General features: G+C 48.0%; 1 protein-coding gene across 2 annotated transcripts; it reads left to right on the forward strand.

Moving 5' to 3' along the window:
* Positions 1 to 1048: 1048 nt before the first annotated feature.
* LOC122928974 (cytoplasmic tRNA 2-thiolation protein 1) lies at positions 1049 to 13995 on the forward strand. Of its 2 annotated transcripts, XM_044282338.1 has the most exons (3): positions 1049 to 1180; positions 10187 to 10694; positions 13038 to 13995. In XM_044282338.1, the coding sequence occupies exons 2-3, from the start codon at positions 10199 to 10201 to the stop codon at positions 13565 to 13567; spliced, it is 1026 nt and encodes a 341-aa protein (XP_044138273.1). In that variant the 5' UTR covers positions 1049 to 1180; positions 10187 to 10198; the 3' UTR covers positions 13568 to 13995. The 2 variants fall into 2 exon arrangements, with proteins under 2 accessions (XP_044138273.1, XP_044138274.1); XM_044282339.1 differs by lacking the exons at positions 10187 to 10694; positions 13038 to 13995 and adding an exon at positions 3231 to 4709 and having other exon boundaries at positions 1110 to 1180.
* The last annotated feature ends 780 nt before the right edge of the window (positions 13996 to 14775 follow it).

The following is a 14775-nucleotide window of genomic DNA, read 5'->3' on the forward strand; positions in this document are numbered from 1 at the left end:
CCCGTCCACGGGTTGTGTCCGGTACTGCAGCTCTGCTTCATTGGACTGAATGAGGCTGCGCTGTAATACCACACACAACCTGTGGTCAGGAGGGGTGCTATTTCTGGAAGAAAGCAGCCATTTTCTTTCTAATCCTGGACAACCCCTTTAAATTGTGGTCTAACCGTGCATACAGGAATGGGTGGGTGTCCTCATGGATGGCTATGGCCCCCATTACCCAGACATACTGCATGCAACGTTTTACAGCTTTCTGATATACATTGTTGCTCCATATCTCTGTTTGCTGTCAGGGAATGGGAACATTTACGGTCACCTCCAGAAGCTAAAAACCTGTTCTGATCTTATACTTCTTACAGCTGAGGATTTGTTACAATTGTATCCAGTCTAGAAGACGATTCTCCTTGGGCTAGACGGCAGCACAAATATCTGTGTCCTGTGCTGATGGTTTGCTACAATGCGTCAGTGCAAGTGAGGGTAGTTTTACAGCCCCAATTCCGCAGTGGTACGTCTCTTTGGTACAGGGGCGCTCAATCTGAAGGGTGGTGGGGGCTTCACCATCTTAAGACAAGTAAAATGTGGATTGTGTAGAGTAGATCCAATTGTAACAAACCCTCAGCTGTGAGAAGTATCAGATTAGGATCACGATTTCAACCTCTCAAAGTTAACCCTGAATGCCTCTATTCAAAAACAGCAAGCAGTGATCTAGAAGAAAAAAAAAAAGAGAGAGAATTTGAACGTTGTAGTGTTAACTTTCACTTGCAAAAACCAATGATTTTTACCCGGTCCTAAACTGCCCTCCAGTGGCCGAAGGCTGAATTACACGCAAAGTCCGCCAATTCCGCTATTGGCTTTTTCCCAAGGTTTGTCTCCACCCTGGACGCCATTTTACGTGCGCCGACCGCAGAGTCCTCCTTATATTGATCTTCATGAAAATGTCCGTCTCACGGCTTTACCAGCGTCACGTGGTCGTGACGTCACTCACGTCAACTCCCAGGCTTTGGCCGCACGTTACAGCGCACTACATTTCCCAGCATTCCACGTACGTGCCGCTGAATGGAGGATGCTGTGCGGGGCGCGTCGGGAGTTGTAGTTTTCAAGGGGATTTAGGGCTGAACCGGAGAATAAGCGTGCCTGGGGGTGAGCTGTGTGGACAGAAGCGGCTGGAGAGGAGACCGGTTAGGTGAGGGGGCGGCATGAAGGGGTCCGGGGCTAATCACCCCCATCTCTGGGGTTATTATTGGATCTCTTGTGGTGTAAACTTTTTAAAGGGCCAGTCCTTGATGTAGTTTCATACAGGTGTGATATGGAGCTGGTCCCCCAGGTGGGGGTCTGATCCTCAGAATTGTAGATCCGTATCATGTTGTTAGTTCCGATTATTAGGCCTGCAGCCGGCACAGGGTTCGCGGTGCCAGAATGTGTCCGGATTACGATCTGGTGGGGGTGACCTAAGGGTATGTACGCATTTAAAGGGCTCGTCCAGCTCTGAAACCAATTTTGGCAGCCCCCTTCGCCGTGCCGGACCCTTAGAGGGAGACCTACTTACCTGCTTGGTTCTGGCTCCTCCGTTTCGCCGTGTTCCCTGCGTGTCAACCTCCGGGGGTTACTTGTGCTGCTGCAACCAATGACAGAAATGTCCCCCGAGCGTCATGTGACCCAGTGGCTGCTGCTGCGGTCAGTCATTGGTTGCAGCAGCATCCACCCTGGAAGTGGGCGAGCAAGGAGCGCAGCTGGACACGAGCAGGTAAGTACGCCTCCGGCAGGGGAAAGGTGTGCTGTCTAAAAAAAAAAAAAAATGGTTTCAACTGTAGGACCCCTTTAAGTGTGTCCTGTCTTTGAAACAGTTCCGTGGGCTTCGCTCCACCGATCAGTAGATTAAAGGGGCACCCACCGTATGCTGATGGGTCTATAATAAGGTTATCCCCTGTCCTTAGTGATAAGTAGCTGATCGGTGGGGGTCCGACCTCTATCTCCCTGATCTGATGGAGCAGCAGGTCGCGCATGCGCGGTTCGGCTCCGTTCATTCTCTCTTTCCGGTGCTCCCATAGAAATTGAATTGACCGTCAGGGAGCGTGCTTGACCTACCGCTCCATCAGATTGGACGAACCTGTTCTTGGGATCGGTGGGGTTCCCAGCAGTCGGATCCCCCGGCAATCCGTTACTTATCTTCTGTATTCTATGGACAGAGGATAGCTTCAAATCATGCCACCCCCACTTTAATCTACAGGGCTCCTGCAATACCAGGACTCCATGTGAACACAGTCTTAGGACACACATGCCGTGCGGAAATCCCATCACCATTTACACCCCATGTGTCTGAACTGCGCGTCCACAACCTCGTTCACATGCAGCAGAACGGAAATGCGGACAGTTCAGATCCATTGAATGACAGCGGGAATTAAAGGGGTATTCCAGTCTGGATACCATAGGACAGGGGCCTCCGGCACTCCAGGTGTTGTCCAACTACATCTCCCATTGTGCACGCTTGCTAGGCTCTTCTCTGAACTCCCACAGAAGGAAAAGGAGCATGCTGGGAGTTGTAGTTTCACAACAGCTGGAGCGCTGAAGGTTGCCATAGGATATGCCATAAATGTCTCATAGTTGTGGGTCCCTCTAACCTGGTCCCACCTGGATGCAGGAGCCAAAGGTGGCCCGGACTTCATGGACTGTCCTACGCTGTTGAATGGGAGCTATGGGCCACCTCTGAAACCCGCACCTATCTCAAGATTGGGGCCCCATCTCACAGCCGCACATGTGGGTCTTCCGAAAACAGCCAAGTAAGCAGGCTCGGTTGTTTTTGGTCGATATCATGCGTATGGCCGCCATATCAACTTATCACGTCCAAACTGTAGAACGGATCAGATTTGCGTAAGAACGTTTCTAGGTCTCTAAATTACAAAAAATTGGCAGATAATTTCTTACTTGGGGCAATGCAAAGAGTTCAGTCCTGGTGACTATTGTAGTGACGGTCGGAGGGCTCCTCATATGACGTCTTGGGGCTGATCACGTTCGCTACTTGGAAGCCTTCTCGGTAAGCTAGAGCCGGGTCTGGCGTAGGTCTCGGTTCGGTAGGGTTGTGGACATCCAGTCATTTCACTGTCTCTTCAGCCTGGATCACCCCATCAGTATGAGATTTGGGGCGGTAAGGGGCCGGGTTCTTATCTGCCGTTCTAGAGCTGCACTCTTTGGAGTACCCGTGGAAAGCACTGAAGATCTTGTTGCTTCTATTACAGGATGAAAACCTCCTCCTGGCAGAGCGTCAGTGCTGTCAGTAGATCCACCGAGTGACATCTTGAAGCGGTTGGGACAGAGGTTTTGGAGATCTGACGAGTAGCCATACAGTCTTATCTTCTGCGGACGGAGCCAGAGGTTCTACGAATAGCAGCCATACCTTTTTCTCCGGGCTACCCCCAGTTTTTGGCACCCACCATGTCACTGATTCCATTGGTGGATGGATATGCCGACACCACCGCTTGCCTTGCCCAGACTAGTAGCAACTCGGGTGCAGAAGCAGTAATAGAAAGCAAGATAGAGCCTAACACTTCTTCATATGCCATAGGCACAGGTGGGAGCCATCCTTCGGAGGAGGGTCAATCTTCTACCCCTACGGTGGACAATGAGCGAGTGACCACTGGCCCCTGTGCCTTCGGTTCTCCTGCCTGGTGCTTCTTTGGGGTCCCTGGTGGATCCTCCAACATACAACGTGAGCTTGTTGTGACCTGTACGCTCTGTCGAGCCCAAGTTCGAAGGGGGATCAATCCGGGCAAAGTTGGCACCACCTGTCTCTTTACTCACCTCGAGAGGCGGCATGGCATGACCAGGCAAGAAGTTTATGAGCAAGCTGTGGCTTCAGGTTATTGTGGTCCCAATATGATGACTGCTACTCTTTCTTCAGAATTTGCTGGTGGAAGTGGCAGCCTTCACTCCCGGGTACCTACTAAAAGACCTGGCATTTCCCCTTCATCCTCGGATGAGGATGAAGAGAAGCCCAAACGTCAAGCCACGACGGCTCCGGCGACTTCATCTGGACCATCTACCACCTCTAGCTCCCAGTCCGATAAGCAGAACCAAAGTGGTCACGCGTCTTCCTCGTACCGCCAGGCTTTACGGGACCGTCTTCTTGGCAGCGTGCACATGTTTTGTGAAGTGTGCCACGCCTTAGTGTTGTCAGGAGAACGGAGCCAGAACGTGCGGGACTTGGCGCTGGAGACGCATTTCTCCAACAGTCACCCCCAGGTTTTCAAACTCTTAAAAAGCGGAGCCGCCAGAGACGTGCGCCTTGGTGGTTTGGGTCCCTTCTCTGCTCTTCCTTCCGGTTCTTTACCATCTTCAGTCCAACGTTGATCCTCGACCCATATATGAGATAAGTCCTGATATTTGTGGACTTTCATGGAAGACCCGATAATGGGATCTCACAATGGTCACTTCAAGCTTATGTAAAGCCGGACATAGACTTCCATGTTTAACCCCTTCCCACCCCTTCAATTGAACACCATGAACGTACAGAACTTGCATTGCCTCGAGTGTGAAATTTGCGGTCATGAGAAGTTCCTTGCATGTCTGATCTTCTTGTAGCACGCTCAGGTTTTGCTGCAAACTTCTAATTAGAGATGAGCGAATTTCATATTTTGAACCATGGACCATAACGCAATTCTATGACGGAATGCCTTTAGAGACATCCCGTTATGCATTCCGTCATAGAATTGCATTATGGTCCGTGGTAACAGAATCCATAATGCAATTCACCTTTTACCAGTAAACGAATCGCAAACTAATTTCATAACCGGAAATTTGCTCATCTTTACTTCTAATATATAGTTGTGTTTCTATTCCATTGTCTATCTCTGCTTGCTGTCAAATAGTGGGAACATTTACTAAAAATCCACCCTCACGTAATTCAATTTGCATCAAATCCATCCTGTAATGGGCACCTGTTCCCCCCCCCCCCCCCTTCAATGACGTATAATGGGGTCTGTTGAGTTCCATGTTTTTGTCCGACTTTACATCAAATTTGACACAATTTGCAGTGGAGCCTCCAACCCAGATGTGAACAGGACCCTGCAGTATATTACACCTCTCTCCTGAACCACACCATGAGTCTATTGCATGGTTAAAGGGTTAAGTAGGTGAAATGGGCAGCTGCCGTAGGTTGGTGCTTGTCTGCAGAGTCTGATGGTGTCTCTGGTATTTCTGTATGACCTGGAAATCAGCTTTTTTTATAAGGGGATAATATTTTGCACATATGTGCAACAAGGGTGGTGCCGTTGCACCCAGAAGCTCCACTCCCTGTCTGCTGTGACCGTCAGGCTGGACGGTATAAACATATTCACACCTAGCCCCGAAGTCTCACAGGAGCACATTTGGCACATGCACAGTAAAGGGATAGAGATTACCCGGCGGTCTCCTGCGAGACTTCAGTGCCACGTGTGGCTATGTTTTCATTGCCTGGCCTGTCGACATAGCAGACATGGAGCGGAGCCTCTGGGTGCAACGGCACCGCCCTTGATGCTTTTAGGGGGTCATTTGCGTATTGTAAAAAAAAAATTTGCTACAGATTGCTGGCACATAAGAAGATACCAGAGATATCATCAGACTCTGCAGACGAGCGCCGATCTACAGCGGCCGACCAGTTTCACCTTCTGGTAAGTAATGGCGGATGCCCTTTAACGGGAAGAGTGGCGCTGTATGCGGCAAACAGGACGGAGTCTCCTGATAGAGCCGTGATCACACTTCCATCAGCTTCCGTCCTCTGACAGTAAGCAAAAGTCTCCACAATGGCAGAAACTGAAGTCTATATTAGAAAGTTGCAGAACTTTAAATAATACAATGAATAGAGTTACCCCTGTCCTCTCCACACACGTCTGCCATGTCACAGCGACGCCTCTGAAGTTCTGATCGCCGGGGGTCTGAACCATCGCGCCCCTTCGTTTCTGCTCCGCGAGCGCGGGCCGTTCCAGATTCGGAGAAGGTCCATAGAGCCAGAGAAAAGCGGAGCGGATATAAAGGGACACAGCAATTCTGCCGGAACACCTGGACCCCCGCAGATCAGAACTTCTGGTGTCGCTGTGATGTGTTAGAAGATTTTAAGAATGATGGGAGTCCTTCGCTTCTGTTTACAGACTGGAGGAGTCTTACTGATGACCTATGGGACCCACCACCGATCGCCGAGACGTTGGTCATACCATGTCTTTCCCAACAAGCAGCGGTTACATGGAGTAACGTATAATCACGTGCACTGCCGGCAGATAGACAGTATATCACTGTACGCCCCTCACATTTTTGGAAACATTTTATGATTTTTTTCATGGGACAATGCAGAAGATCTGACACCTTGATGCAATGTAAAGTAGTCGGTGTACAGATTGTATAACGGTGTAAACTGGGCGTGCCCTCAAAATAACTCACCGCCACTAATGTCTAAACCGCTGCAACAAAAGTAAGTGCACCCCTAAGTGAAAATGGCCAAATAGTGCCCAAAGTGTCAATATCTTGTGTGGCCACCATTATTTTCCAGCACTGCCTTAACTCTCTTGGGCCGGGATGGCCAACCTGGGGCAGCGCGGTTACAAAACTACAACTCCCAGTATGCCCACACTGCCTACAACAAGGAATGGTGGGAGTTGTAGTTCCACTGGGAAGACGAGACAGAGGGAATATGATAGAAACTGCTAAATACATAAAGGGAATCAACAAGGTAAAAGAGGAGAGAATATTTAAAAGAAGTAAAACTGCTACAAGAGGACACAGTTTTAAATTAGAGGGGCAAAGGTTTAAAAGTAATATCAGGAGTATTACTTTACTGAGAGAGTAGTGGATGCATGGAATAGCCTTCCTGCAGAAGTGGTAGCTGCAAATACAGTGAAGGAGTTTAAGCATGCATGGGATAGGCATAAGGCCATCCTTCATATAAGATAGGGCCAGGGCTATCCATAGTATTCAGTATATTGGGCAGACTAGATGGGCCAAATGGTTCTTATCTGCCGACACATTCTATGTTTCTCTTCCCTCCTCCATGACGACATCACGGTGGATGTCAGAGACCTTGCCTTCCTCCACCTTCCGTTTGAGGATGCCCCACAGATGCTCAATAGGGTTTAGGTCTGGAGACATGCTCGGCCAGTCCAGCACCTTTACCAAGGCAGTGGTCGTCTTGGAGGTGTTTGGGGTCGTTATCGTGTTGGAATTAGGGCTGTTGCGATACCAATATTTTGATACTCGATACCACTCGGGGGAAAAAAAAAAACACCCAAAAAGCTGTGTGCATTCCGCATTTAAAAGAAATGGCGATTCGTGCAGTTTAAAAAAAAAAAAAAATATATATATATATATATATATATATATATATATATATATATATATATATATATATATATATATATATATATATATATTTTTTTTTTTTTTTATATAATTTCTTTCTGTTACGGCATTCACCGCATAGGAGATTTAAAACAAAAATTATTTTTAATAGTTTGAACTTTTCAGACGTGGCGATTATCTAATATGTTTATGTATTTTATATGTAAAATTGGGAAAGGGGGGATTTTATACTTTTTATATAATAACCATTTTCCCCCTTAGGGGCCAGAACCTGGGATCTTTTAATCCCTTGTCCTATTGACCCTGATAGAGCTCTATTAGGGTGAATAGGACCTCACACTCTCCCTGCTGCCCTGTACATAGTACACACAGCAGCAGGGAGCTTACCATGGCAGCTGGGGCTTCAGTAACGTCCTGGCTGCCATGGTAACCGATCGGAGCCCCAGGATTACACTGCTGGGGCTCCGACCACAACTGCCACTGCACCACCAATAAGGAGAAGGGGAGGGGACTCTGTGGCCACTGCCACCAATGATTTTAATACTGGGGGGTTGAGAGGGGCGGGTGCACTGCGCCACCAATGATAATTAACCTTTTAATACTGGAGTCGGGTGCTGGCAGCAGAATCGCATGGCTGTGATTCTGCTGCCGGCACCTGTCTTTGCATTAAACGTTAACTTTCATTGGTGGCTCAGTGCGCCAGCCCCTCTCTCTTCTTATTGGCAGCAGCGGCACAGGGGGGCGGGAGAGAGTGACTCCTAGTCTCCTGTGCTGCTGAGGAGAACACGGTGCATGCCGACAGCATGCTCCATGTTCTCTGATGCTAGCCGCCTACTATCGATTAAATGTCAAATCCCGGTATTGTATTGATACCAGGACAAAAGTATCAATTGGTTATCGATATTTTGATACCCGCAACACCTAGTTGGAATACTGCCCTGCGGATCAGTTTCCGAAGGGAGGGGGATCATGCTCTGGTTCTGTATGTCACAGTACATGTTGGCATTCCCTCAATGACCTGTAGCTGCCGACAGCACTCATAGCCCCAAACCATGACACCCCCAGCACCATGCTTGACTGTAGGCAGGACAGACTTGTCTTTGTACTCCTCACCTGGTTGCTACCACACACTTGTCACCATCTGAACCAAATAAGTTTGTCTTGGTCTCCTCAGATCCCAGGATTCTTGTGCATAATCTTTGGAAGAGGCTTCCTTCTGGGACGTAGTGTGCGGCGTATGGTCTGAGCACTGACAGGATGACCCCCACCCTGTAACCTCTGCAGCAATGCTGGCAGCAGTCATACAACCTCCGGATATGACGCTGAGCACGTGCACTCAACTTCTTTGGTTGACCATGGCGAGTCCTGATCTGAGTGTAGTCTGTCTTGTTAAAACCCTGTATGGTCTTGGCCACCGTGCTGCAGCTCAGGTTCAGGGTGTTGGCGATCTTCTTATAGCCTCAGCCATCTTTATGTAGAGCAACAATTCTTTTTTTCAGAACCTCAGAGTTCTTTGCCATGAGGAGCCATGTTGAACTTCCAGTGACCGGTATGAGAGAGATGAGACCAATTGTAACACACCTGCTCCCCATTAACACCTGAGACCCTGTAACACTAACGAGTCACATGACACCGGGGAGGAAAAATGGCTAATTGGGCACAATTTGGCCACTTTCACGTAGGGGTGTGCTCACTTTTGTTGCCAGCGGTTTAGACATTAATGGCTGTGTGTTGAGTTATTTTGATAACACTGTTATACAATCTGTACACTGACTATGTTACATTGTATCAATGTGTCAGGTCTTCATTGTTGTCCCATGAAAAGATAGAATAAAATATTTGCAAAAATATAAGATACTTTAACTTCTTGTCACCACTGCTCTGCTGAACAGAGAAGGCAATCCTCTGTCCCAGCGATCGGCGAGGGTTTCGGCAGTCGATCTTATATGATCCAATGTTTCATGCATACAGGTTACTTAGGTGTCCTTGTTGGCTGCCAACCACAATGTGTCATGTATTTGTCCATATCTGTGGTCACACATTTCAACCAGGCCCTGGTGTCTTAGGGGCCCCTTTGTCACTTCAGTAGTCATCAGTATTATAAATGGTAGCTGGTTTTACAGAGTTTACATTGGGGCCTAGGAACCTGAAGTGACACCTGTTTTGCTAAGTGAATGTAGAAATCTTTAGTAATCATAGCTTGGGGAACAAAAAAAATAATCTCTTACAATGCGTTTCAGGCCTGCCATTGTTTATATGCCTGAAGTTTCAAGTCTATGAAATGCATTGCAAAATGATTGTCTGTTTTGTTACAAATGTTGAGGTGACTGCACACTTTCTAACCAAATCCCCATAGACATGCTTGCTTGGTTCGGCTGAGGGTGCATGTATTTTCAATAGGGCGGGAGGTAATCTGCTGCCAGACACCTGTTTTCTTCCAGGCTCCTCGAGCAGCAGCTTATCTCCCCTGCAGAGAACAGGATCAACTATGTTCTAATCCAACATGGTGGAGCAATTTTTTCCCCCAATATCTGTCACCAAGAAAGAATCGGAGGCTCCCATACACATTAAATGGTGAGATGGTACTGCTGAAATCTAACGTGTACGGCCAGCCATAGTGTTGTATGTTTTTGAGCAGTGCCAAAAAGATCTTTTTGGAATCCCTTTAGGACTTCCACCTATGTCCTCATTTCAATTCATACAGTTCTTCCAAGCTAAGAGGCTTTAGTTGAAGGCCAGTTTTCATGCATGCATGGCTTGCCTTGATGATGCAACTTTTTCATGTGTAGATCCCATTATGTTCCAAGTATTGTAGTATCTAGTACCCGTTTCGGGTGATGATTCCTTGACTTGCTTCTTTTTGTATCAGAGATTTGCCACGATGCCCGTGAATTGCAGTAGTTGTGAGACACAACGGGCGGTCCTGCGAAGACCCAAGACTGGTCATTCAGTGTGTAAGGAATGCTTCTTCCATGCTTTCGAGGAGGAGGTCCACCATACCATAGTATCTGCCAAGCTCTTTCAGCCACGTGAGAAGGTTGGCATTGGAGCTTCAGGTGGGAAAGACTCCACGGTCCTCGCCCACATCCTAAAGGTTTTGAATGAACGCTATAATTATGGCTTGGAGCTCATTCTGATCTCGGTAGACGAAGGGATCTCTGGATACAGAGACGACTCCTTGGAGACCGTAAAAAGGAACCAACAGCAGTACGAGCTGCCTCTGAAAATTGTGTCTTATCAAGATCTGTACGGCTGGACCATGGACCAGATCGTCAAGCAAGTGGGGCTCAAGAACAACTGCACATTTTGTGGGGTATTCAGAAGGCAAGCTCTGGACCGCGGCGCCATGATGCTGGGGGTTAACAAGATATGCACAGGTTAGTAGTATTCTGTTTTTAATTTGAATTCTTTTTGAAGGGTTAATGGTTTTCCAATGAGGGCACCATTCTTTAAATGGGTATTCCTATCTTCCATCCTCAGGATATGCTTAATTCATGCTGGTCATACCGTCGAGACAGCACCTGTCTCCAAAATGAGGCAGAGAGTGAGTGGAGCCTCCTATAGGAAGTGAACGGAGAGAGCCATGTGCTGCCACCTGTCCATGCATTCCACCTAAATGTGTATGCCATAGGCTTCCTCACCAGGTGGGATGGGCATCTACCCCCCTCTGAGCAACCAATGCAATATAGCAAACTACGCTCTGCATGTCACAGTCCCTTCCTGCTGGTTCAGCGTCAGTATAAGGGAAATACAATCCACCTCAGACCAAAATTGACCCTTTTTGCTATGATCCCACCAATCAACTGTGAGACCCCTTTAATACTTAATTTATCATGACGATACAGACCTCATGCTAAGGCAAATTTTTTGTTAAAGGAGTTTTCCGACTTTTTTTTTTTTTTTTTTAAACTGACCTATCCTTAGATAGATAGGTCGTCAGTATCTTATTGGTGGGGGTCCGACACCTGGGACACCTGTCAATCAGATGCTTGAGGAAACCGCGGCGCTTCTCATAGCTCACCAATCACAGCGCCGTACATTGTATAGTGGCAGTGCTTGGTATTGCAGCTCAGCCCCATTCACTTGAACGGGACTGAGCTGCATCTAGGCCACGTGAATGATGAACATAATGTCACTGGCCTAGGCTAAGCTGCGAGAAGGCTGCAGTGCTCCTGAGAGCACCTCAGCCTTCTCAAATAGCTGATTGGCAGGGATCCCCGCTGTCAGGAATAGATCATCAGTTAAAGAAAGTCAGAAAACCCCCTTGTTGTATTCGGCAGGGTGTGTTCATTTCCTAGCAGAAACAGAATTTCATTGTTTGAGTGACCACCTTTTGGGTATATCTCTAGATGCAGTAAGCTTTCTTTGCTGTGCAGTACACTGCCTCTGTTTGCTGCACAGACTTGTTTTATGTTTTCTACCCAGACAATACAAAACAAAGATTAGAAAACTATACAGGATCTCAGGATAAAAATAAGACAACGTGTGCAGCAAATAGGGGTTCCGGTGACCATGCAGTACAGTAGACTGCCTCTCCAGACTACACGCACTTAGAGGAGTTGTCTGATACTTTGAAGGGGTTGTCCGGGCTTTTAATATTGATGACCAATGTTCAGATTGACGGGGGGGCGACGCCAAGCACCCCCGCCGATCAGCTGTTTGAAGAGACGGTGCGCGCAGTGTGCACGTGCCGTCTCCTGTTGCTCTTCCTGCTCTGCTGCTGCTCTGTCATAGACCAGGGATGCCCAACCTGCGGCCCTCCAGCTGTTGCAAAACTACAACTTCCAGCATGCCAGACAAGCCTACAGCAGGGCATGGTGGGAGTTGTAGCTGGAGGGCAGCAGGTTGGGCATCCCTGGTCTATGGCAAAGCAGCAGCAGAGCAGGAAGAGCAACAGGAGACGGCGCGTGCACACTGCGCGCGCCGTCTCTTCAAACAGCTGATCGGTGGGGGTGCTGGGTGTCAGACTGCAGCCGAGCTGATATTGATGACCTATCCTGAGGTAGGTCATCAGTAGTAAAAGCCTGAACCACCCCATTTAATTCTGAAGGTCTATCCTCGGGATACGGCATCAATATCCGATTGGTGGGGGTCCAACACGCCACGCCCCTGCTGGTCGGGCGTAGCTCTGGTACCGGAAATGCGCTGCTCCCATTCAACTGGGACCACTGCAGTAACCAGCTCCATCCACTAGAGCAATGGATGGACCCATGCGGTTCCGGTGCCGACTTCAAACACTGGAGCTACTGCAGAACAGCTAATCGATGAGCGTGCAGGGTGTGAGACCCCCGCTGATCCGATATCAATCTTATAAGACTGGAAAATCCCTTTAAACGATTCTCCCAGATCGACAACGTACCGCCTTTTCACATAAGTGATGATCGTTTAATACCAACTTTTGAACCCCTACCGACCACGAGAATGAGGGTCCTTATGGAATGAATTGGTGGTCACTAGTGTTGAGCGAACTTGTGTTTTTAGTTCGGCATCTAAAGTTCGAGTTCAGGTTATCGAAGTATCCCGTTATGGATTCTAAATTCCGTTATGGTCCGTGGTAGCGGAATCCATAACGGGATACTTCGATAACCCGAACCTGAACTTTAGACACCATCACACCATTCAAATGTGGCCCTGTCCTCGTGATCCAGTGGTCAGATACCACTACCAGACAACCCCTTTAAATCGCAGACCTATTTTATGAATTACCTCTTCATTCACAGGCCACAACGCTGACGACATAGCGGAAACCGTCCTGATGAATTTCCTCCGAGGGGACATAGCCCGTTTACGGCGCTGCACAGCGATAACCACCGGCAGCGAAGGTGCCATCCCGCGGTGTAAACCTCTGAAATACGCCTACGAGAAGGAGATTGTGCTTTACGCCTATTTTAAAAAGCTGGACTATTTTTCCACTGAGTGCATCTACTCTCCCAATGCCTATCGGGGCCACGCCCGGGCTTTCCTGAAAGATCTGGAGGCTTTGAGGCCCAGCGCCATCATTGACATCATCCATTCCGGAGAAAACCTGTCTGTGAAGGAAGATGTCCGGATGCCTGTGCAAGGAACCTGCACACGTTGCGGCTACATCTCCAGCCAGGGACTCTGCAAGGCGTGCGTACTGTTGGAGGGCCTAAACCGGGGTCTCCCCAAGCTGGGAATCGGCAAACACCATAAACTTCACCATAAGCTTTTGGCGCAGGAACCGCTGAGCGAAGCAGAAACCCGAAAGCTGAAAGTTGTGGACTTCTGATGTATAATCCGTGGCTGAAACGGAAAGGCAAAAATATCAGTCCTGAAGGGATCAGTTTTTATCTGTTCCGGAGAGGGTTGGGTAGCGACCAATATGGCTTCTAGAAGGTTTCTCACCCATCGTTTATAGCGTCTTTAATGGCAAATCCACTTAGTTATGCGCCAATTTAAGGGGTTGTCCGGGCTTTTTACTATTGATGACCTGTCCTCAGGATAGATCATCAATATCGGATCGGCAGGGGGTCTGACACCCGGCACCCCCACGATCACTTGTATGAGAAGACAGCGGTGTGCACGTGCCGCCCCCCTTCTCTCTTCCTGTCCGCTGCTGAGGTGAACAGGAAGACAGAAGGGGGATAGATGTGCTCACTGCGCGCGCTCTCTTCTCATACAGCTGATCAGCGGGGGTGTCGGACTGCAGCTGTTCTGATATTGATGACCTATCCTAAGGATAGGACATCAATAGTAAATGCCCGGCTAACCCCTTAAAATGGCGCATAACTAAGTGGATTTGCCATTCAAACTCCTGGAAAAGCTGGGTGACTACTCCTGTAATGTCGGCCATATTGGTTTCCCAGAAATACATTTTTTATTTTATTTTATTTTTTCCATTTACTGTTAACACATTGACCAAATACAATCTTCTAAGCTATCACCAAAGATGTATGCAGCAGGCCCTGCGCCGCAAATACTGAAGGCGACCTCAAAAAAACTGCCAGAAGAAAATGTATATTTAGAAATTTCTAGAACTAGTTCCTGTTACTAATCTATAGCGTTTTAGTGTAGTTAGTTAGTTTGTGCACTTTTTCGTCTGTTGCCTTCGTCAACATAGCAGAGCAACGTGAGCAGAGTAGCTTGGCTTATTACCTCATGGTCCTGAATAGAGATGAGCGAATTTCCTATTTTGAAAATCGTTCACACTTCGTTTGGTGATAAAAGGTGAATTGCGTTATGGATTCCGTGTTACCACGGACCATAACGCAATTCTATGACGGAATGCCTTTAGAGGCATTCCGTTATTCATTCCGTCATAATAGAAGTCTATGGGCTGCAGGGGAGGACTGATCCGGGACAGATCCGTTTTGCAGCCCATAGACTTCTGTTATGACGGAATGAATAAGGGAATGCCTCTAAAGACATTCCGTCATAGAATTGCGTTATGGTCCGTGGTAACACGGAATCCATAACGCAGTTCACCTTTTACCACCA

Source organism: Bufo gargarizans, chromosome 2, assembly GCF_014858855.1.
Source record: "Bufo gargarizans isolate SCDJY-AF-19 chromosome 2, ASM1485885v1, whole genome shotgun sequence".
Classification (NCBI taxonomy): domain Eukaryota; kingdom Metazoa; phylum Chordata; class Amphibia; order Anura; family Bufonidae; genus Bufo; species Bufo gargarizans.

Coding starts and splice junctions, on each gene's coding strand:
- LOC122928974 (XM_044282338.1), top strand. CDS start 10,199: ATGCCCGTGAATTGCAGTAGTTGTGAGACACAACGGGCGGTCCTGCGA. Junction 10,695..13,037: donor GGTTAACAAGATATGCACAG/GTTAGTAGTATT, acceptor CTTCATTCACAG/GCCACAACGCTGACGACATA.